The sequence below is a fragment of the Myripristis murdjan genome, chromosome 21 (assembly GCF_902150065.1).
Source record: "Myripristis murdjan chromosome 21, fMyrMur1.1, whole genome shotgun sequence".
NCBI lineage: Eukaryota > Metazoa > Chordata > Actinopteri > Holocentriformes > Holocentridae > Myripristis > Myripristis murdjan.
Window position 1 is genome coordinate 4,511,855 of NC_044000.1, and position 23,146 is coordinate 4,535,000.

Consider the following 23,146-nt stretch of genomic DNA (forward strand, 5'->3'; position numbering starts at 1 on the left):
GAGAAGCTGAAATGAAATGAAGTGTGAAACAGCCTCAAAACCCCAAACCAAGACTATAAGATTTTCCTGTCAGATGTACTGTTACCTTGCCGATGTTTTTCTTCAGTCAAAGTTTTGGTGTAAAAGTAAAAAAAAAAAAAAATAGCTAATTTAAAATGTACTGAATATAAAGTTAGTTACTTTTTACAAAATAAAACACTGATGCATATGCTCTTATCTGTGTTGCATTTCAATGAAAGGCATCGCTACTGTCCTGCATAATAGGTTGCAGAGAGGTGAAACAGTATCAAATTAACTATTTAAACACAATCTGCAGGAGGGCTACCCCTAGGACATCTTAGAGGTCTTACGAACAAATCTTAAAGAACATAGCAACAAATTCTAATTTACTGGCCTGGCAAAAGACATAGCCTACATAGAGGGGAGGGAATGGGGCCGAAGAAGAAAAAGCAAAAGCAAAAAGACAGCAGTTCACATCCAAACATTTCCAACACACGCATCAGTTCCACTCAATCACAGCAAATGTACATTTGACATCAGCAGGTACGTTACATGTGACAGCAAGCATTACATAAAAATCATGCAGTGTTAGCACACAGTCAAGGCAACACAAGGCAAACAAGAGTAGCAAAAAAAAAAAAGAAAAAAAAGCAGAAAGAAAAACAGACAGAGCAAAACAGCAGCAGCACGAGAGCAAGAATCTGCATGGGGTAAGCAGCAGACAGACAAAGGTTCGGGAATATTAGCAGGTCGGGAAACATCTTCGTGTATCGCTGAGAATGTCCATAACAGCATGTATCCATTGCATGAGTCCTTCAAAGCGGATAAGAATGTGGACCTTATCAAATTTCAGCAAGGGGAGAAGTGAAGTCATAACAAACTTTTAAAAATGGGTGATCTATCCCTTTAATACTTTTACTTTTTGTACTGGGAAAATTATATCCATGCACCATGTCAACAGACTGATTAAACCTTTACATTCTATCATAACTATGGGCCTATTTACTACATCTATATTTCTACTTAACTTAATACAAAATTCTAAAGCACACCTTTCTGGAGCTCCAACTGTATACAAACAGAAAAATAGAGTTTGTTATTATGGATTGTCTGTCTGGATTATTCTGTTTTTTCCAAACAGTTTGGAAAGTTCATTGTGCTCACTTCCAGTTGCACTGATAATGCCCATATTAGTTACATACAAGCCAGCCCACTGTTCTCTGTTAATGTTCACCCTCTAAATGTTAAACAACATTGATATAAAAGCTTGCTCAGTACCTTGGTCAGCACTTTTTGTTTATTTTTGTTTGTGTACTGGGTTAGTCAACTTTCAGCGTGGGACAAGGTCATGGGTTCAGATCCACCCATGATGACTTTTGGAAGCTTCTGGAAGCTTCTCTTTCCCTGCCAAGAGGCGTATCTGTTGTACACATGAGCACACACATTTTTTTTTTCTTATAGAATTTATTCATGTAGATTTCACAAATCTGATGTCAGTCCAGGATCACTGATCTGACATTGAAACAATTTTAATGGTTAAAAATATAGTTTTCTTGTCACTTTTTCCCTTTTCTTTCTTTTTTTTTTTTTTTTAATAATTAATAAAAATACAGGAAAAATAATGAACGTGATGGTGTGTCTAAACCTTTGACTGGTACTGAGTATATACACACACAGCTCAAATAAAATCATCAGTGACACCTAATATTAAAAAAAATGTAATTAGATAAACATATAGCAAAGTGTAAGTACACACATATTATACATGAGGTCCTGCTGTAATGTGAGCAGCCTATGGTGCACATCTATCGATTAGATCTTCTATTTCGGGAGGAAAACCTCTTGATTTCTAAGAAAGAGCAGCGCCCCATGTTTCACCTTGAACAGTAGCTGGTCTGACCAGTCTGGGACTGAGCTCTCAAACAGCGTGGGCATCCGTGAGGAACACAGTGTGTTTTATGTTCCCCCTCCTCTCTGTTGTCTGCTGTTATGCAGCCCACGCAAACTGGGGTATAAAAAGCAGGAGCAGCAGCAGCCAGAGCACCTTATTCCGGGGTCTTCTCTTTTTCCAGACCTTTCCCTCCTGGACCAGAGGACTTCTCACCATGAAGCTGCTCTCTCAGACCCTGTGTCTGTGCCTCATCCTCGCTCCGTAAGTAGATTTGCACTATTGTAGGTGTGGATGTACATACAGAATGCAGAGTTGCTGCTGTGTATTTCTTATCTTCAGACGCTTATATGAATGCTTTGTTCACTGGATGTCATAAAGTCATAATTACATCTCTTAGTCTGAATGGATATAAACTGACATTTCTTTCTTTTTCTCTGTACTTCTCCAGGGCAGTAGATGTACAGGCAGGTAAGTTATCAAAAAAGAATAAAAAGTGCAAGTGATTTTTTTTCCCATTATGTAACATTTTGTTTGACATTATGGCCACAGGGGGCCACAAGAGAGCCATGAAGCACAATTAGCTGCTTTTAGATTTGTATTGTTCCTGCATTTCATTTACATTCATGTCCTCATTTCAGTCCCTGTGCTTCTACCTTAAGAAATGTCACTTATAGCATGTGAAGATTTCTGCGTTGTGTTTTACATATGCTGAGAAATGCTATTATTTGATTCAGATCACCATCTAGATCATCATCATACTGATGGTGTCCCTGACCGTTGTGAGGGGAAGGGGTTGGAGATGGATGCTGTGGCTGTGAATGAAGAGGGAGTTCCATATTTTTTCCATGGTGAGTCTCTACACATTGAAGAATCATTTGCTGATGATTTGATGTTCGGATTTACTGGAGATCAATTTGCATATTTGCAGTTTGTCATTGAGGTTATGTGTACAGTGCTGTAATATAATAAGTGAAACAGAAAAAAATAATTTTGTTGCCTAACTAAAGTAGTGCAAGAGAAAAATTATGTGTAACAAATGTCTGAAAATGTTTTAACACATACTGATGTGGTCAGTGCTCTGAAGGTCCTCATCCGAGGGCAACCAGAATTTATTCCTTTTTTCCTACTCATAATAATATCATGTTCTGGTTTCACTTTGAAGTTTCATCCACTTGTCTACTGGTTAGAATTTCATGAGTGTGTGTTATTTTTCTGTCAGATCACCATCTGTTCAAGGGCTTCCATGGCAAAGCAGAGATGTCCAACGAGACCTTCCCTGAGCTGGATGACCATGTCCATGTAGATGCTGCTTTCCGCATGCACTATGAGGACTCCGATGACCATGACCACATGTTCTTCTTCTTCGTATGGTCCATAATTTCATACCTTTCATCCTTCAAGTAAACCATTAACTGATCTCAATCAGTCTTACACAATGTATGCTGCCTGTCTTGCGTGTAGTCACCTCATGATAAAGAAAACTACTAAAAGATCTTGTCGTCTATATTAAAATATTTATAAAATATAGTTTGTGAAGATTACACATATGTTGTTATATCATATCTTTTTTTTATAGAAGACTGCCCCTTGCTGTCATCAGTTTCTTCTGCACTACCTCCTTACTTTAGGTCTACTATTTTACTTATTTTTTAAGGAAAGGAGATGTAGTTGGCTTCCTAAAATCTTGTTTTGGTGAATATCCAACATGTCAAACTGGTGTATCCTGACAGTTGTATAGTTTTGGCAGTGATATGCACTCTACTGAGTGCTTTTGAGTTTTACTATGCAAGTCAGCACAGAAATTTCTTTGTAGATGTAAATATGCCATGCATTTTTAATTGACACTAATGGTGAGTCACTGATGGTGTGGTCCTGCATCTCTTATGCAGAAAGACAAGGTACTGAGCTACTACCAACACAAGCTGGAGGATGGCTACCCCAAGCCAATCAGTGAGGTCTTCCCTGGAATCCCCGACCATGTGGATGCAGCTGTGGAGTGTCCCAAGCCAGAATGCGATGAAGACTCCGTCATCGTCTTCAAGGGTTTGTGGAGACCTTTATCCCACTTATTGCAGAGAAACCTAAAACAAGTCATGGAAGATGGCAGATATATGTTGATGTGCTTTGACATGATGCAATTCAAAACCTTTCATAGTACAAGGTGAATTATCAGTATGAAGAATACATTTCAAATCTACTTCATTTTCTCTAAAGGAGGTGACATGTACCACTACGATGTCAAGACAAAGGCGGTAACTTCTAAGAATTTGCAAAACCTGCCAAGTTGCACTTCTGCCTTCCGCTTCATGGAGCACTACTACTGCTTCCATGGACACCAGTTCACCAAGTTTGACCCCAAGACTGGTGACATGCATATCAATTACACCAAGAACGCCCAAGACTATTTCATGAGGTGCTCCACCTTTGGTGAGTGATAAAAAGACAATCATTTATTTGTGTGTAGTTGTATTGTGTGTTTGGTTATGTGCATCAAGGCAATTACCCATTAAAGGGATAGTTCACCCATTTTAATAAATGTCATTACTTCATTCCCTGCCATGCTGTTCTATAGGACAGTAGTGGTGCTATCCTCCTCTCATTATTACTGAGTGCTGGATACTGGCTGGAGGCTGGTCTTTCACTTGGCCTTCAGTATTAAAATGATGGCATAGATCTACTGTCAAACCTGCACCTGGCATACATATTTAACACAGCAACCGCATACACTTGCATACCATGTTTGTTCTCCAGATAGCAACAGTGACCATGTGGAGAGAGAGCAGTGCAGCCGTGTTCACCTGGATGCCATCACATCTGACAATGCTGGGGACATATATGCCTTCAGAGGTGAGAAATCATTAGATCAACAATTCCAAACACTGATTCTCCATTGCTTTTGCAGTGGGACTAATGCTTAGAGTAGACCCAAAATATTAGATAATGCAGATATCTGAATATCGGTTTGCCTTACATGTCTTCACAGTAATGTTAAATATCAAGAACATTCACTGGTTTCTCTGGGGAAAAAAATACAACAACAACATAAACCAGCCTATTTATCAACTATTTATCCACCCAAAACTACTGGTTTAAGTAAAGCTAAATGGGTAGAATTTTTGGATCATAAAACAGACAAACCAGAAAGCTTTGCAGATGCAGGTGCAATATACGAGGATGGTGTTAATATTCTACTCTTGGTACAGCTTTGCACTTTGATGTATTTCTAATTCATTCTGCTGTCTTTCAGGCCACCATTACCTTCACAAAGATGACGCCACTGACGCGTTAAAGGCCGAATCCATCGAGAGTGCCTTCAAGGAGCTGCACAGTGAGGTGGATGCTGTCTTCTCCTATGAGGGTCACCTGCACATGATCAAGGTAAGCTACAGAAGCATGCAAGTACACACACACACGCACACACACACACGCACACACACACACACACACACACACACACACACACACAAACATGCTGACACACAGGGAGAGAGAGAGAGACAGAGAGATGCTGCTGTTGGTATCTACTGCATTTCTCAGAGCTAAAACTCCCCCCTTTTCCTCAGGATGACAACGTGTTTGTCTACAAAGTTGGTGAGCCCCACACCCACCTGGATGGCTACCCCAAGACTGTGAAAGAGGAGCTGGGCTTTGAACACGCTGATCACATTGATGCTGCATTTGTCTGTAATGATCAACACATTGCCCACATTATCATAGGTAAGTGAGCAGTCACTGCCCAAAATAACACACAGCACCTGCTGATTGCAGACAGCAAAGAGCAACAGAGGACAGAGGCAGCTATTAGTAAACTCCACATTAGGTACATTAAAGTCTGGGGCCTCACTCATAGAATAGTCATATGTAGTTTAGTATTACCAAAGTAAAGGCAGAGAGTCAGGCCCACATAGTTGATGTGAATTTCACTTAACATGGAACAAGAAAGTGAGTTTGTCACTTAATGTATATTCATTATTTGTTATTCAAGTGAAGTTAGTGTAAGCATAAAAGAGAGCTGACACAACCTTTATAGCGGACCATGTGTGCACCGAGTTGTTGACAGCTTAAAGGAATAGTTCACTCTTTTTGAAAATTTAGTCTTGTTTCACTTTACCCCTTGCTGTCCTAAATAACAGCTAGGGTTTGACAGCTACACTGCAAAAACTCAAAATCTTACCAAGATTATTTGTCTTATTTCAAGTCCAAAATGTCTTATTTCTAGTCAAAATATCTCATTACACTTAAAATAAGACATGATCACCTCAGAAGTAACTTGTTTTTAGACAAGTTTTTATTTTGACTAGAAATAAGACATTTTGGACTTGAAATAAGACATTTTTGACTTGAAATAAGACAAATAATCTTGGTAAGATTTTGCGTTTTTGCAGTGTAGATGCTCCAAATGCTAACCCTTAGCCTCCTGCCATTGAGGTAGGAAGTAGAAACAGGATGCAATCACACCTCCCTCTGCCTGCTGTGTTCCAGATGATAAAATCTACGATGTGGACATGAAGGCAAGCCCCCGCGTTCCAACCAATGAGCGCCCAATGGGTGTGCTGAAGCATGTTGATGCTGCCATGTGTGGCAGTACAGGTGTTAAGGCGATTGTTGGCAACCACTTCTACCACTTTGACAGTGTCATGCTTATGGTTGCCGCCAAGGCCCTGCCTGAGCAGCATCGGGTGTCCCAGGAGCTCTTTGGCTGTGACCACTAGAGGCTTTACGGGGTAGAAAGTGAAGAATGTCGCATACAACACTGTGAAATATAGTTACTACTTCAGCAGCACCAACAACATCATGCAAGAGGGCCCCGAGCCTCAAGTCATCAAGCCTTTGACTATATGTGCAGTTGTTGTTTTCCCTGTAGCCTCCTACCTCCAGTATGCTATCTTTCTCTATTTTGTTTCTCTTTTTGGATTCCTCTGAGGGATTCAGCTCTGTGGTCTTCTGCCTTTAGTGTGCTATGAAGATGTTAGTGGGAATTACACATTTTCTGTGTGAAACGTTTTGTATAGTGGTGTGAATAAAGATATGACAACACACGATACAAGTGCCTTTTACTGCATCTTGTTAAAGAATTTGTGGGTTTGCCTCAAGAAAGGACACTTATACTTATCCCTTCTGAAATTCCTAAATGATTTTCTCATATGAATAACTAAGTAAACCTTTGCACTTATATTTTGTTCAATATACTTTAATTATCTCAGACTACTTATACTGGGTTACAAGTAAGTACTACAGTAGCAGTAATAGTAGTTCCTACAGGGTGAATGGTGAATTGCCAGACTAATGTACAAACTGTCTTTCCATCTCTCATTTTGAGGGAACTTTTAGACAAAGTCATATTTTCATAGGCAGGTTGAACATGTACACCATTTTTCATTTGTCAAAATTTCTGTAGTCGTGATAGAATGACTGCAGTTCTAGCTGCAGTTCTAACTTTGGGCCAGTAGAGGATGCAAGAGTTCTACTTCAGGAGCCAGCTGAGCTGTGCCACCTCTCTGTCTCTCTCTCTCTTTCCTTTCTCTCTTTCTTGTCTCTGTCTCCACGTCTCATGTCTCTCCTGTCAGTTTTCTCCAGCAGAGTGGAAGAGATAAATCATTACAGGTGTGCTTTGATCTTTTCTAATCTGAGGCAGACCCTGCTGAGATTTGATTTTACCACAGGGACCTTTGCTGAAATATAACAAGTATAATGATAATGATGACCAAGCAATAATGTCTTTTTGCCACAGGGTGTCACTAGTTAATTTTAGGAGAACTCAACAAAACTTCTTGACTCCAGAGAGAAATTAATAGAAAAAAGAAACAACAGTCTGTTATTCGGTGATGATAAACCTCAGAATGCCATCACTGGGTATTCAACAAAGGTGCGTTAAAAAAAAAGTCAGAGAGGACAATAACAATAACACAAGCCGAGTACTTTGTAGTGAACCTTGGGGTTTCTCCCGGCTGTCCTTGGCAACCCGGTGTGCATCATGCAGCTCTCATGGTGAGGCAATGGGCTGACGTCAGCTTTGCCATCAGAGCCATCACTCTCTGATAACAGCGTGCTTCATTGGATCACACAATCCCTCAGTTCACTCACAGCCTGCTGCGAAGACAATGGAGGGAGAACAAGCAAGGCCCTTCACCAGCTCTGACATGATGCCACAGCCAGCCAGCTACAGAGCCTGCCCACACACACACAGACACACACACACACACACGCACACACTCACACTATACTCCATCTGAACTCTCTTTGGCCATGCACTCTTTTCTCCCAGTGTGGTTTATGTCTGTAATGTGGGGTCCATGTTTTGAAATCGAATCCGTTTTGGGGAGAACATGAAGGTCCTTTTTCTTTTGTGTGCAAATGCATTTCTGCTGGTTTGACTGAGAACTGCGTTAAAATCCATCTCTAATGTATCATAATAGAACTGCGTGGCCTATTTTGCTGGAGACGGGAATAGCTCAAAGTTCGTAATGTAGGACGTGTACAGTAGATGCTGGTTCATGGTTCACACAGAAGATGTAGAAAACTGTGTCACATGCAAAGTCAGGCTATTTCACACAGGTCCATATCAGCATAAAAATAATAAAAGACAATAAAAAGACAAAAACACAGAGATATAAGATCATAATGATTAAAATACATACATTTGTCTGTACATTTGTTCCAATGTGTCCAAAAACACGATGAGTGCCTTGTGTCACTTTGTGTGGGCTCAGTTAAGGTCATTATAATTTCATTTTTTGAATCAATTAACGGGCACGTACATTTGTACATAAAATTCCTCAGCACAGTATGAAAAGTGAGAACCAAACCCACGTTTCAGCCTTCAGTTCACACAAAAAAGGTCTTTTGTCGCTAAAAATGCATCCCCGTCACCGTTTTGTCGTGAAGAAGGAAAGAACAAACAATTTGATAAACGCTGATGTCACCAGCATGACTTGCCTCTCTGCGCTTCTTTGACCTCAGACAAGTTCAGATTTAATTGTGCAGTTATTTTCAACAACTCGTATTTATTTGTGACTCTCAGGAGGAGCTCAACCTGCCTCTCTGTCCATATAAACCGCTCACTTTGTTTATCATTCCACTTCCGTTTTCCTACCATTTTGGATGTTGTTTAATTGGATTTGCTCTTGCATTTGTGGCTAAATTTGGGGTGTCAACAAGTTGCTGTAGTCACTCCTCAGCTTCTTTGCTCATGCTCATATCACTAAGAGTTACTCTATGTGTTGTGGCGTTTTTGTGTAAAGTGATACAGTTATGTGTCCAGAACTGGAGGAACAAAGGAAAACTGGAAACAGGGGCCATGTCCAGTGGGATTTTAACTTGTTAAAGGACTTGAAAACCTGAATTTTCCTACGGAATAAGCGCCAGTTTTCAGACGTGAGAAGGAGCAGAACAGGCATGAGTGTCAAAATATGCTGACAACATGTCTGCTTTCATACAGAGCCCCCGTGCATCCAAGCATCGCAGCTCTCTAGACTGAGTCTTTGTCACAGTAAATTAACCCTGGCTTTGCCTCTCGTAGCCAGGCCCCTAGTGTAGAAGCCAACTCTCGGGATGTGGTGGCTGTGTTAGCTGCATAATGAGAGACAGAGCTGATGACTAATGGAGAGAATGCAGGTGCCTCCAGTGTTATGTTTAAGGCCTTCGCTAGCCAATAAACTCACTTCCTTTTTTTTATTTATCAGGTCTGTATCTGTCTTTCAGTATTGCTCTCGTACTCCTGATACTACTGCAACCTTACATCTCTCTGTGTCTCTATTCCTGCCTAAAATAATAACTGCTATTAAAGATGCCTCGTGTCATTTTTAACCATCAACCTGTTGTTGTCATTAATTGTAATACCTTGTTATAAGTACTGTAAACACATGAACCACTATTCCACACCATTATTTTTATTGTTATCCAAATTAAGGTCACAATAAATTTGCCATTCACTCCTTCTGTTATTTGGAGTTGCCAGAAACTCTGAAAACTCCAACTTGTGGTCCCTATTGGCTGCTCCAAAAAGTTGCCAAATGATGTAATATGCTGGTTAGCACATTAATATAGGTATGAGCTCTTCAGAGGGAGGGGTTACACTTTGTTGGAGTGATAATCGGACCTAGTTGGATTAGACAAGCAAGAAGCACAAATTGCTGTAAACTGTTCCCGTTCCGCACAAAGTCAGGACCTTCATGGTTCTCCATGGCGAGGAAAAGTCACTCGATTTGTTGCTTGAGGCTGTGAGAAATAAAGTTACCAGGGTGACCTGAGGGGTTACGAAATCTAGGACAAAGTCATCAAGTTGTCAAGAGTCGCTGGAAGAACGGTGCCCTCTTCTTGTTTTGTGCTGTAAAGCAGTACAGCACATTCAACTGTCATAAAGCAATATGGCACACAACATGATGGTGATGAGAAACGTCTTTTGTGTTTACAATGATGTCATGATTATGCACTGATGCTGATATGCTCCAGTAGCAAGTTCAAACTAAGAAAGAACATGTCAGAGCATGGTGAATGGTTTGGTAACCTGCAGTTTATCCATTAATGACTTAGGGGGCTTTCACATTAGTACCTAATGTGAAAGCCCCATGACCGGTTTAAAAAGAGCACTACAGTGGTCCCTCTTTTATTGCGGGAGTTACGTTCTAAAAAAAACCCGCAATAGGTGGAATCCGCGTAGTCAGCTTTATTTTTTACAATTATTCTAGATGTTTTACGGCTGTAAAACCCCTCACTACACACTTTATACACTTTTCTCAGACAGGCATTAACATTTTCTCACTTTTCTCTCTTGTTTAAACTCTCAAAGTTCAAACCTTCGTAGAAAAATAAGTCCAGTATTATAGAATGAACGCATTCTGTACTGTACAGGAGACACGGCACGGAGGAGATTGATTGACAATGGTCTACAGTCCCTTAGCCAATCAGGACGCAGAACACAATGCGCTGTAAAAAACAAACAAACAAACAAACAAAACAAAAAAAAAACACGATTTTCTGACCACTAGAGGATGTCTAAAATCTGTTTCTAAAGTCACAAAGCCATTCTTTCCACAGAGGATCGCTTGTAGAAACCAAAAGCACATACTCAAGGGGCACCGTTTAACCTTAAGGCTCTTATCAGATTACTTGGATTTTATTTGTCTCTGAGCTTCAATTTGATGTGAAACTTGATGTGAAATTTGGATACGTTTTTCTGAAGAGAAGTAGTTTCAGAGAAGCTTGAAGCTTTGAAGTGGAGAGCAGAGGAGGAGCTTATAATCGTTGCAGACATTTAGAAAACTCAAACCTGTAAAAAAAACAGGCTGGCTATAAATTGAATGGTGGAAAGAGACCTACAGTTAGAACTTTAACATTTTACTGTAAAGAAAATGCACACAATATTACTTAATATAGCTTTAATGTTGGATAAATCATTATATAACCAATGCTTCCAGCCCAACTGCCACACCACCCCATCACACACACACACACACACACACACACCACACGCGCACACACATGCATCCACCAGCTGCCCTTTTGACCGTCCATGCCTCCTGTCTTTCACTGTCCAGTGAGGACAAACAGCCGTTGGACTGTTGCGACGATGGACTGTATGCATGTGCATGCATGTGTGCCTATGTGTGTTTGTGTGTGCATGTGAGTTGTCTCTTTCCTGTTTGTGATGCTGTGTAATTAACTGGACTGGGACGTTTGAGGGACATCTGCTCTCAGCCTGTCGCTCAGGGTAGCTTGACCCCCAGGAAATATATGTGTGTGTGTGTGTGTGTGTGTGTGTGTGTGTGTGTGTGTGTGTGTGTGTGTGTGTGTGTGTGCGTGCGTGCACCCGTGCGTGTGTGTGGGTACATGTTTGTATAGAACAGGGGGATATGGATAGTGGCCAAAACTGTGCCAGATAAACAGTGGATCTCCAGGCCAGATGGTGCCAGCTAGCGTCCCCTCTGTAGGCTTGTGACCGCTAAAAATATACCCTTCGGATGTAACCCCCGTGTCCTGTATCAAACTGTCAGAGAGAGAGCCACCAGTCTGGTTAACACACATAAACAGACACAAAAACTCACACTTGCACATGCACACATGCACACACACATACGCATACACTCATATAGTAGATAATGATGTGATATGGTCATATGATATTAAACGATAAGGCCCATTCAGCTTATAAGAAAGTTTCTCAAATATTTAAAATCACATTGAGTTGGAAATGAGGTAAGGAACATTATATATGTTCAGGGAGGACAAGAGATGCCTTGTCAAAGACACAAACCAAGACCAAGAGTTTGATTCAGTCCACTGAAAGTAGTTGTAATAATAATAATAATAATAATAACAATAATAATGATACTACAACTAATCTAACTATAAATGAAGGAATCTCTGTGAGTATGTCTGTCTGTCATTGTATTTACTCTCTGATCGACAGCAAACTTGGCAGGTGTTTTGCTGAGGACCCAAGGGAGTGCAGTGTCAACTGGACATGTGTGTGTGAAATTGGTTGGATAAGCGGTTCCCCAGGGCCGAGCCAAAATGTCTTTGCTGCCGCTGCGGCTGGAAGTAGCTGAACCTACCCTGCGTCAAGCCAGCCAGCAAACTGGAAACTAACTACTGTTGTTTTCAAAATAAAAGCCCTAGACAGGCGTATTCCTGAGGGGGGTTTTAGGATGAGCAGTTCTCCAGAAAGCTGCAAGCAGCAGTAACAGGGGCCATTGGCCCATTCCAAACAGGCATGTTTTGAACGGGAACTGCTAAAACAGAAGGAATCTCCTTCTGTCTTTCAGTTTCCTCAGCAACCATTCATCTGATCGATTTTGCACTTGATAGGAGTTTTGCTGAGGACCTAAGGAAGTTCAGTGTCGACTGGACATGGGTGCTGACACATGCGCACACACATGCGTGCACACGCACAGACCCACTCAAATGCATCCTTTTTTATTCACATCTCAAGGATGAGAATAAAATTGCTTTTGCAGAAATAAGCAAACAGTAAAATCCTGAAACCTGTTGTCCCCCACTTTGATCAGTACCATGTGATGCAACTGTATGTGTTGGAGAGTTTTTCATTCACTTAACATTTTATGAAGGAACATGAAGGAATGAAACTCAGTGGAGCAAATAGCTATGGTCCAGAATCTGTAATGCAGAGCACAACCAAAACTGGGCATGGCCACGTATCAGCCAACTTGTCGGCAGGTTCACACAGAGTCAGAGGACATCCCCCACAAGGCCCCCTTTGAAGAAACTTCAAAAACAGATAAATAAATAAATGTAAAAAAATAAAAATAAAAATAAAAAAAACAAGGAAGTGGACACGGCTTAGAAGGAAGTGGTGTGATTTCTTTGTTTTAGTGAGGACACCTCACTAACACCACTGTTTTGGACCTACTGTAATCTGTAGAAAAATGATCGCTGGTGCGCATTCAAGCAGGGGTTGCACTCAGCGTGGGAGATGGAGCAGCTTTCCTGCATCAGTTTTGCTCAAAAAGAGTCTTAGTGTAGAGATACAGCAAATATAATGATGAATCCAGTTGGACTCAAGTGAAGAGAAAGGCAAGAGGTGACTAATGATGGTGATGTGGCTGATGTCAATCCTTTGTGTTTGTTGTGAGAGCCTGTATAGCATCATGACTGGCATTGTTACAAGGACTAAGGGTCCTGAAAGTTTCTCAGCCCAGGACTCTGACTGGATACATTTGAAACAGTAAAGGGTACAAGCAGTCGTCTTGTCATGTTGGGACCCCACGAGAAATGACACCTTTGACCCATAATTTAGGAAATACTGGCTTGAAGTGTAGAAGCCCAACTCCAATGAACAGTTTATGAAATAACATATCTGTTCCTCTCAAAAACTACACAGAATGCACAAAGGATATGCACACACCATCACCGCTACAAGCCTTACCTGTGCTAGATGCAATGCCTAGAAATGCACATAAATATTGTATGCACTGACATTTACAGACCACACATACACTGAAATGCAGTGAATAGCAGCTACCTCCATACCTCTCTCTCTCTCTGCTTCCTTCTCCCCCTTCCCGACTTCGCTCTCTCCCAACCCTACTCATCTCTGCAGTGGAGAGTTGGCAGTGTGCCTAGACTTTGCTCTGCTGCTGCTGCTGTTTTCGCTGCCTTGCTGTCAAACTCCCCCCACCACCACCACCTCCCCACCCCGCATTTACTACCACCTCCACTTCCCCTCCTACTGCCTCCATCCCTCCTCTTCTCTCTCCTAGAACTCTCTTCTCTCTTGTCCACCCCTAACCTTCGTCCCCCGCCCGCTCCTCAACAGTTTCATGTGGGCTGGGGTGTGTGGAGCTGTCAGTCCCCAGCTGGGCCTGCCAAGCAGTGCGTTCTGGTCAGAGGGGAAGCTGGGGCAAATGGTCGGGGCGTCGTTGTGGGTCCGGCCGGCCTCCCACCACCGAGCAGCGGACCCCCACGACAGATTGAGCCTCCAGCTGGCCGGCACGGGGCCCGCCATGGCCCCATGCTGAGGGCACACATGCCGAAAAACACACATTCACACATGGACAAGCGCGCACACACATAGATAGAAAATGCACATCCTGCTTGCACACATACACAATCTTATAGTTTTCTCATTATCTTAGGTTTGGTATTTTTTTCAACCTGTATTAAAAATGTTGATTCCTTAGTTAGAATCTCACCACTTTGCTGCAGCCTCTTGCTAGCCTTTAGCAAAGTCCAACTGGATGATCGTTTCTGGCCATTCAAAAGCATAGAAGTAATATATGATAAGAAACTCACAGTGCAGTCAGAGACATCTTGAATCAGTTCACCAAAACATGGTTGAAAACTATGACTTCTAACTGGTTTTATTTAGCATTTAGGATTGGTTAAGTTACACTGGCTATAACTTTCTAAACTGTTCTCTGTGCTGCTCTGTGGAAGATTACAAATGTTTTGGATGTGCTGCGGTCAGTATGGGCAGCACGTTGGCTCAGTGGTTAGCACTGTCGCCTCACAGCAAGAACGCCCCGGGGCTTGAATCTCGTTCTCTTGTGTTTGCGTGAGTTTCCTTCGGGTGCTCTGGTTTCCTCCCGTAGTCCAAGGACTTACAGGTCAGGGGACTTGGGAACTCTAAATTGCGTACAGGAGTGAATGTGTGTGAAAATGTGCTTGTCTGGGTGTTAGCTCTGCGATGGCCAGACGGCCTGGCCATAATGTTTTGCTCCCTCTCACCCAAATGCATACTGGGATGCATACTAGGCTCCAGCCCCCTGCATCCCTACTTAGGAATAAGCCGACATGGAAAATGAATGGAATGGATGGATGTGGTTGTTGTAAAAAGCAGTTCCATGTAGTAATGAACAGAAGTTGTTCAAAACAAAAATCTAACATGCAACGGTTTATCATTTTCAGAAAGGACATTTATTGTAGTTTTTTATTTATTATAGTGTCCTGCAGCAAAGTGGCAACTTTTTGGCATGCTATGTATGAAGATGTCTGTATGTTTACATGCCTGGGTTAAAAACACCAAACCTATCCTTTACAAAACAGCCTCACCAATGACAAAAGGTTCATATATGTATACGCAAATATATGTATGAAATTACCAAATGCAGCAGTTTATAGTATATTTCATAACAGTGCTTGCACTCCTAGAATTTAAATATCTCTGGTGGAAAACTTGCATCTCAATGTCAAATTTATAGGGACTAAAAAAAAAAAAAAAAAAAAAAAAAAAAAACACTCTTGTTTTCAGTTTGACACCATGCATTTTTGAGTCTATCTAATTTCCTCACAAACCCAGTTGTTAGAATTTTCTTATCATTCAATTGATTTGAAACATGAAATTGCCATGTATATTGAAAAGTTACATCATTACTGCCCTGATGCTGAGGGAGGATAGTTTCTCAGCCCGGCCTTGTTAGCCGTCCAAAACTGTTTGCTTATCATATGTGTTGCTAAAAACACAGTCCTGCCTCATTAGGCAGACACTCTATCTGTCCCTTCCTCTTATTTAGAATCATTTCCCAGTCTGCCCTTGTTGACTGCATCACCCCCCTCTCATCCCCTACCAGCCAGGTGAAATTCCCAGTCTGTCTTCGTTAGCTACAGTAGCAGAGGGCTGTTTCCTCTCTGCTGAGGTCCTCCAACCCCAAGGCACCAGTGCAGAGACCTCCAGGGGCCAGAGGAGCCAGGCTGTACACTGTCGGTCTGCAGTCTGTTCTCCAGTTGTGACAGGGAACGCAGCCTTATGATGACAATTAGGGGCTGTTAGAGAGCACAGATGAGCACGGTGAATGGGAGGATGAGAGAGAGAGGAGGAGGAGGAAAAAGGAGAGAGGGAGGGAGGAGAGGGGCAGGTGGTGCAAAAAGCAGGACACAATTAACAAACATAGAGAAAATACCCTCTAATGAGGACGGGCAAAGCTCAAGGGACCCGGCAAGAAGGAGGGGTGAGTGAGGGAAGGAGGGGTTACGACTTTAACTCTGTAATCGGCAGGGGGAGGGGGGGGCACAAGTCACTTGTGCCAACAGCAAAGGTGTGGGGTCGAAAGGATGAAAAAGGGCAAATAACTCAGTCAGGGGCCATCTTGGGGAAAGCAAAAATGTTTACCGTTTCCATTTTTTTGGATCAATATTTCATAGTCCATTTATAGTCTGTTTTATAGTTTAGTTTTGCATTTTGTTGACAAATGCCAAGATTTACCATCATTTTCAATTTCCTTGTATCATCATTCAGTCCAGGAGTTCACAGTTTCAGGCCAGAATAAGCTAAGATGAAACTTCTATTATATGGATATGAAAGATAAGTATGAAAGAACTTCCCCTGCACTGAAATATGGTCCCATGAGCTATAAATCAAAGGAAAGTTGTTGAACTGTCCTTCATGTATTTCCGAAATGTTTGACAAACTGAGTAAAAATAATTATTTCAGTGTTTTGTGGCTCAGAAGGACAACAAAAATTGTCTGTATTGTTAAGTCAAAGTAAATGTGCAAGAAATTACCCTAAAATGAGATGAAAAAAAAAAACAAGTTACAAGAAAATCTTTCTTTCTAGCTAGCTATCTAGCTAACTAGATATAAAAGAATAAAAGAATCACTGAAACCTGCCATTATCTGAATGTCTCTCTGTCAGGATTCAGCATGGCTGCCCACTGGGTCTTACTCCACTGACCTGGTTTGGCATCTCTGAAACCTACGTGCAGATTCTCTGCCATCCGCCAACCAACATTCATACTCCATTCTTTTCCCATGACCTACTTCCTGTCTGTGTTTTATTGTTGTATGTTCACCGACAGTGCATCATAACGCATTACATCTTTTGTTTCCCAGCCAACAAGGCAAGGGTTAATACCCGGCTAACCCAGAGAGCCAGCTAAAACAACAATAACAACAACAATAACTTGCACAGACACAGACACCCGAAAAAAAAAAACAAAAACAAATGTTGTGACAATGATGGCATCCAGCGAGCACAAGTCCTCCATTGTGGCTGGGCTGACATGCCGTATTGTGCCTGGTGGGCAACATTGCCTCATAGCAGCTGGGAGCTGCTGGCGGGGGAAGCAGGCCTGACTGGCATCTGTTGGGAGAGTGTTTAGTGTGATGCAAGGAGCATTACATCACATATGATCCAAGAGGCTCTCACCCCCACTTCTTAGTGCTGGTTTGTGACCTTTGAGATCACCCTGTAACACATTCCATGGGTCTGTTTGGAAGATTTTACTGGACATACAAATATACAAAGAATATCAGTATGCATCTTCATGTTGCACTCATTCTTTTCTCTGTCTGCATGGTTGAACAAGATATTTTGAATATTGCTATGGAAAGTGAACTTAACCACATTTTAAAGGGGTAATTCACTCATTTTGAAAACGCATTGGCTTACACCTCACAGGTAAATATCAGGTTATACTATTGCTAACTTTTTTTAAAAAATAGTAAATATTTTTATGCCATTTTCTGTTTGTAAAACAATTTGAGAGGGTGTTACCTGCATGTTAATAACAGGAAGAATACAGTTATAAAAAATACTTTAAGCAAAACTATTGTCTATGCGCATTCATAATCACATGTGCATTTTAGTTTAGAGTCCACCTGAATGGCAGGAGGCTAACAGTTAGCATTTGGAGCATCCATCCAGTACCCAGCACTCAGTAACGATGAGAGGGAGATAGCACCACTACTGTCCTACAGAACAGATAGAGGGGAAGTGATATAATGTCATGATATTCAAAATGAGTGAACTATCCCTTTAAACAGACTTTAAAAAACAAAAAACACAGTCAGCAGACAGTGAGTAGACCACAGCAATTTCATTCAGTATAGGATGGGATTCATAAGATATGATATTTACATGCACCAACATAAGAACAAAAATGTGTAAAAAAACAAAAAAACAAAACAAACAAAACAAAAAAATCCTGCATAAAAGCCTTGTAAAATATGTAGAATTTTTTGATACCTAAATGTCTGTGTGTACAGTTGGAATGTCTTTCCATTGTCTCTCTGCAGGCTCAATTAGCTACATACCTGTTATATAAGTTTTGAACTGAACACTAAGTGTTGACCTGTCTTTCTCTCTTTCTCTGTCTCTCTTTCTCTCTCTCGCTCACACACTCATACACACACATGCAAGCACACTTTTTTCAGCAAGCCATGTCCTAATTGCCTATAAATGTCAGTGTGAGTGTGTGATTGCCTTCTAGTGAATTAACTCTTGGTGGTGCAGCCAATTCCTCATTAGACAGGGTAACGGTGACATTAGCTGGTGCGAGCACAACACACTAGTCAGCATTTAGTTTGCTGCTACTGGCAACATCCCTCCACTCCCATGGGATTATATGGGAGGGAGAGGGAGGTTCAATGTGTGTGCATGTGTGTGTGTGTGTGTCAGTGTATGTTTATGTACCTGTGTGCATATGGTTGTGTGTGCATGTGCATTTGTATTGATGTGTTTGTGCTAGCGCATGTGTATGTGTGTGTGTGGGTGTGTGTGTGCGTCCCCTCCTGAGGGAAATTAGCTGCCTCTACCCAGCCATGTCTCCAGGTTCATCCATGATGTTTTCTCCTTTGGTCCAGCCACTCCCATTCCCATCAGGCCATAGTACTGCTAATTGCTAAATACACTGGCTGTTGTTTCAGATACTGCCAACAGTCTCTGTAGAAATGATTGGCGCTCTCGTTAATTGGGAAACAATATTCAGACATGGGCCTGTATAGCTGCATTGTCTCTCAGACTGGAAGAGGCTGTCTCCAGTCAGTAACGAGTTGAAATGATCTCATGAACTTCACTTTGGCTTATTATTGCAGCACGATATATATAAATATTTTTAGTAATTTAATTGTATAATTATTTATATGATTGCATCAATTATATAGTAATAAAATAGTAGACAAAACAATTATTATTATTTATATTTCTATTTAAAATGTGTGACGCAATTCATTCATTCTGTTATTTATATTTCAAATTAAATAAAAAATACAACTAAGCATACTGAATAAATAAATATAAGTCCACTCTTGAATGGTTCAAGTCTTTGTGCAAAGCCTTCTCCCTGCTTTTCAGTTGTATCTTATCTATGCTACAATAATTATGGGGAGTTGATTTTGCGAAGGTTGAGCGAATTGAGTGCAGTCGCGATTTGCATATTTAATGCACAATAAAATGGATGTGTGGGCAAAAAAATCATTGATTTACTATCATTTCTGTTAGGCAGTTTCCCACTCATTGTGCATGGTTAGTGAATAACTTGGCATTTCCATTTGTTTAGTTTGGTGATATAGTGTGCAAACCTTTAGTGAATCTCAATCTCAACAGCCTTCGCTCTTGACCAGCCTCAAGAGGCACAGTGCAAAGTGTGACTGCTCCACGGACTTCAGTCAGTCTACATGAGAATTAAACGGATGCAGTGCGACAAAAACCAAAGCGACTTTTACCTGAAATGAAAGCAGCAAGGGCTCACAGGGATACAGCCTTCTTGAAACCTGATGGCTGATTGTGCCCATGATTATTGATGACTATAAGAAAGGTAAGGAAGTGATATGTTGTGGAATTTGTGATGGATTTCACATTTGCTGTACTTCGTCCAATAGGAGAACTTCTGAATGGTGGACAAATTGGACTTGCCAGTCACATGTGGCCAGCGACATATGACGGGTCCCAGTGCACACAATTATGACGGCCCCTAGTGCATGCTAGTCACTGGTTATGAAGCACACACATACACACTCACACACACACACACACACACACACACACATAAACACACCATTAGGCAAATACACTCAGTGGCCACTTTATCAGGTCCACCTGTCCAGTCTAATGCAGTTTAATGCAACAGCTCTGCTATAAATTCTACCTTTTAACAAAGTTTATAATGTTCAGTTTTTGTTGACATTGTGGAGAATGTGTACATTTAATTCTGTGTTTATTACTGAGGTTGTAGTTTGCAGAGGTCTTTTACTGGACTGCATTATTTTGAGAGGTGTTTCTAATTTTTTGTCCTCTCTATTTATATACATGAGGGGGACAGAATATTAGAAACAGTTCTCAATAAAATGCAGTCCAGTCCAACAGTAGCACTAACTATGAGCTCAATGCCAAACATAGAAGTGAATGAACACCTCTGTTACTGTGACAACAAGAAAAGCTGAGCATTATAGGCAGCAGGAAAGGAGACTTTATGGCACAACAGTTGGATTGGATTAGACTGTGCAGGTGGATTTGATAAAGTGGCCACTGAGTGTATATATTTTATCAAGAATGTGTTGAATTTTATAGTCGAATGACTTACTTAAGCTATTGTACTGGGTAAGTGGAGAGGTCAAAGAGAAAGCTGTCAGAGCCATGGACAGCGCTCTGCTGCATGATAACATTAACACGCTGTTATTGGAAAGGTATGGAGGTAAAAAAAAAAAAAAAAAAAAAAAAAACACATTAGCTGTCTATCTTGCATTTGGCTCTTCTCCCCTGTTTATCACTTAGACAGCAATGAATACCCATACCTGTATCTTGCTTTCAGTCCTTTATAATTTTGAAGAAGATGCAAGCGACAAATATGACAATATGCATGCTCCTGATGTTGCCAAGAACACATTCTGTAACTTTATGAGTACAAAAGAATTTAAATTATTCATGGACTCCATAGCTGATTCCTATAAATCTACCAATTCAACTTTTCATTTGAATATTCAGCATTTCGCCAAAAACTATGATTAGCTAATTCATTTTTTGTCCTTTTAAGAGCATCCTTTTCCAGTTATTGCCTTGACAGAAACTTGGCTCTCGGAAAAGTTGAGCTGTCTTTATGAAAGCAGCTTTCAGCACCCTGGAGAGAGAAAGACAGCAGGCTGAGAGCAACAAGAGGAAATAAAAGAGCAAGCTAAACAGTAAAACAAAAAAACAATAAGACTGGGGAAAGGAGGATAAGAGCGATGATTGGAAAACAGAAAATAGGTGCATGTGTGAGCAGGTGCATGCAATATGTAGAGTGGGACAAAAATGGACTAAAGGCCATTTTACACACCCAAGGAACAGCAAGATTCCATCAAATATTCTCACCCTGCAAGATATTTTGTGTAAGAATCCAGCTGACTTATTCACCTATATCACACAAGTTAAGGTTGCAACAGGGAAAAGCATCCTCTCTGACACAGCTGAGTAGCTTCGAGTAGCTGTAGATTCACTTGATTTGCCCAAACAAATTTCAGACACAAAGCCAGAAAGGAAATATCAAGTACCCAAATATGCAAGTGGCCATAATATATAAGAGACAAAATAAAATGCAGGATATTATGCTGTATACAGGGTTATCGCAAGGGGTTAGCAGTTCCATCAAGGCTGTAAAGTGTTTCATGTAGTCCTTCCTGGTGTAACGCATTTTCTCCAGATACAATGACAATACCATGTCATTGAGGCATTGCTTGAACCCATACGAGAGGGTGGATTCCCACTGTTTTAAAATCAGTCTTTTGGCCACAGCCACACGAAAGAGCAACCAAAGACGCTATTTCCAAGAGGTTTTATCAACGTTTGCAGGCCAAAATGCTTCTGGACCAAATTGGATAGACCTACAAGCAATCAGGGCAATGGTACGTGTGATGTAGCACTGAGTGGCAGAGAAATATAAACAGACTCCAGCGTTTGTATGTTTGTATGTTTCTTTTAGAGAAAATGTACTGTCCAGTTTGTTTAATACTGCGATAGTGCATTCAACAGATCACTCCACATCAGCAATAGTCATCTTGGATGTTTACAAAATTGCATTAATGATGCCTCTCTCTCAGTCATCGTATTAAACCCTCTCCATATTAGATAAATGGTTGTGATTAGCCTGACATGGGCCAGGTCAGGTGCAAATATGCCTGAATGGGAGGTGGGGCAGACCAATCTGCCAAGGCAAATAATGTGAGCTCATAGATTCCTCTGGTTTCTGGGATAGAGAAATTGGGGAAGGGAGACTATTTTTATAGTATTAGCATACTCAGTCAGAGAGAGAGAGCAGGAAGTTCCTTCAACTGTTTATAATCCTATTCAACTGGGTAAGCAACCACTCACATTATAAAAGTAAACTTTCACAATAATATCAGCATCATCTGACAGATCCCTAAACACACTCTTTTCCCAATGAATGGAATAGCCAGAACAGATCAAACAGCTTTAGGAAAGGGGATGGGGGGGTCCTGTATAAAAGAATATCATCTGCATAAAATGAAATCCATTTTCCATGCATCCCATAGTAAGACCTCAGATATGAGAGTTATTCCTGATGCTCACAGCTACCAACAGAAACCAACTGTTCAAAGAAAGCTGAATGGTTTCAACAATGGTTTCCTCTTACCTATACCACAGGCTTCCTCAGTATGAAGCATGTATGAATGTACTGACTCTAATGGGTCCTGAAGTCTTCAGAACTCTCTCACAGGCATCTAGGGCCACCGACATGAAGTTGCTTAGTGCAGCCTCAATGCATTTTTCCATTTAAAAATGTGCCTTCTGTAATCTTTGTTTAAAATGGGGCAGCATATTCATGAACAAACACCGAAACAGTTGTCAGCCCTCAAAATGTCTCAGTGTAAGAAAAGAAAGTTTTCAGCCTCAACACATGTATGAGCCATCTGTTTCTCAGTGAAAGTAGTTCTGCTTCCCTCATTGTGCCAATGCTCACTGTCACTGGCACTGTGACAGCAACTGTCTCTCATAATGAAAACAGTGATGCCTCTGTATACAGTATACTGGCAGCACACTGATCATAGTGGTGAGCTTGTAGCACATGGACTTAGAAAGAAACAAA

General features: G+C 41.0%; 1 protein-coding gene across 1 annotated transcript; it reads left to right on the forward strand.

Annotated features, from left to right (window-relative positions):
- Positions 1 to 2,105: 2,105 nt before the first annotated feature.
- Positions 2,106 to 6,603, forward strand: hpxa (hemopexin a). Its single transcript, XM_030080768.1, has 9 exons — positions 2,106 to 2,148; positions 2,611 to 2,739; positions 3,111 to 3,256; positions 3,781 to 3,934; positions 4,106 to 4,318; positions 4,643 to 4,738; positions 5,139 to 5,269; positions 5,455 to 5,608; positions 6,374 to 6,603. The coding sequence occupies exons 1-9, from the start codon at positions 2,106 to 2,108 to the stop codon at positions 6,601 to 6,603; spliced, it is 1,296 nt and encodes a 431-aa protein (XP_029936628.1).
- The last annotated feature ends 16,543 nt before the right edge of the window (positions 6,604 to 23,146 follow it).

Coding starts and splice junctions, on each gene's coding strand:
- hpxa (XM_030080768.1), top strand. CDS start 2,106: ATGAAGCTGCTCTCTCAGACCCTGTGTCTGTGCCTCATCCTCG. Junction 3,935..4,105: donor CTCCGTCATCGTCTTCAAGG/GTTTGTGGAGAC, acceptor TTTTCTCTAAAG/GAGGTGACATGTACCACTAC. Junction 4,739..5,138: donor GGACATATATGCCTTCAGAG/GTGAGAAATCAT, acceptor GCTGTCTTTCAG/GCCACCATTACCTTCACAAA.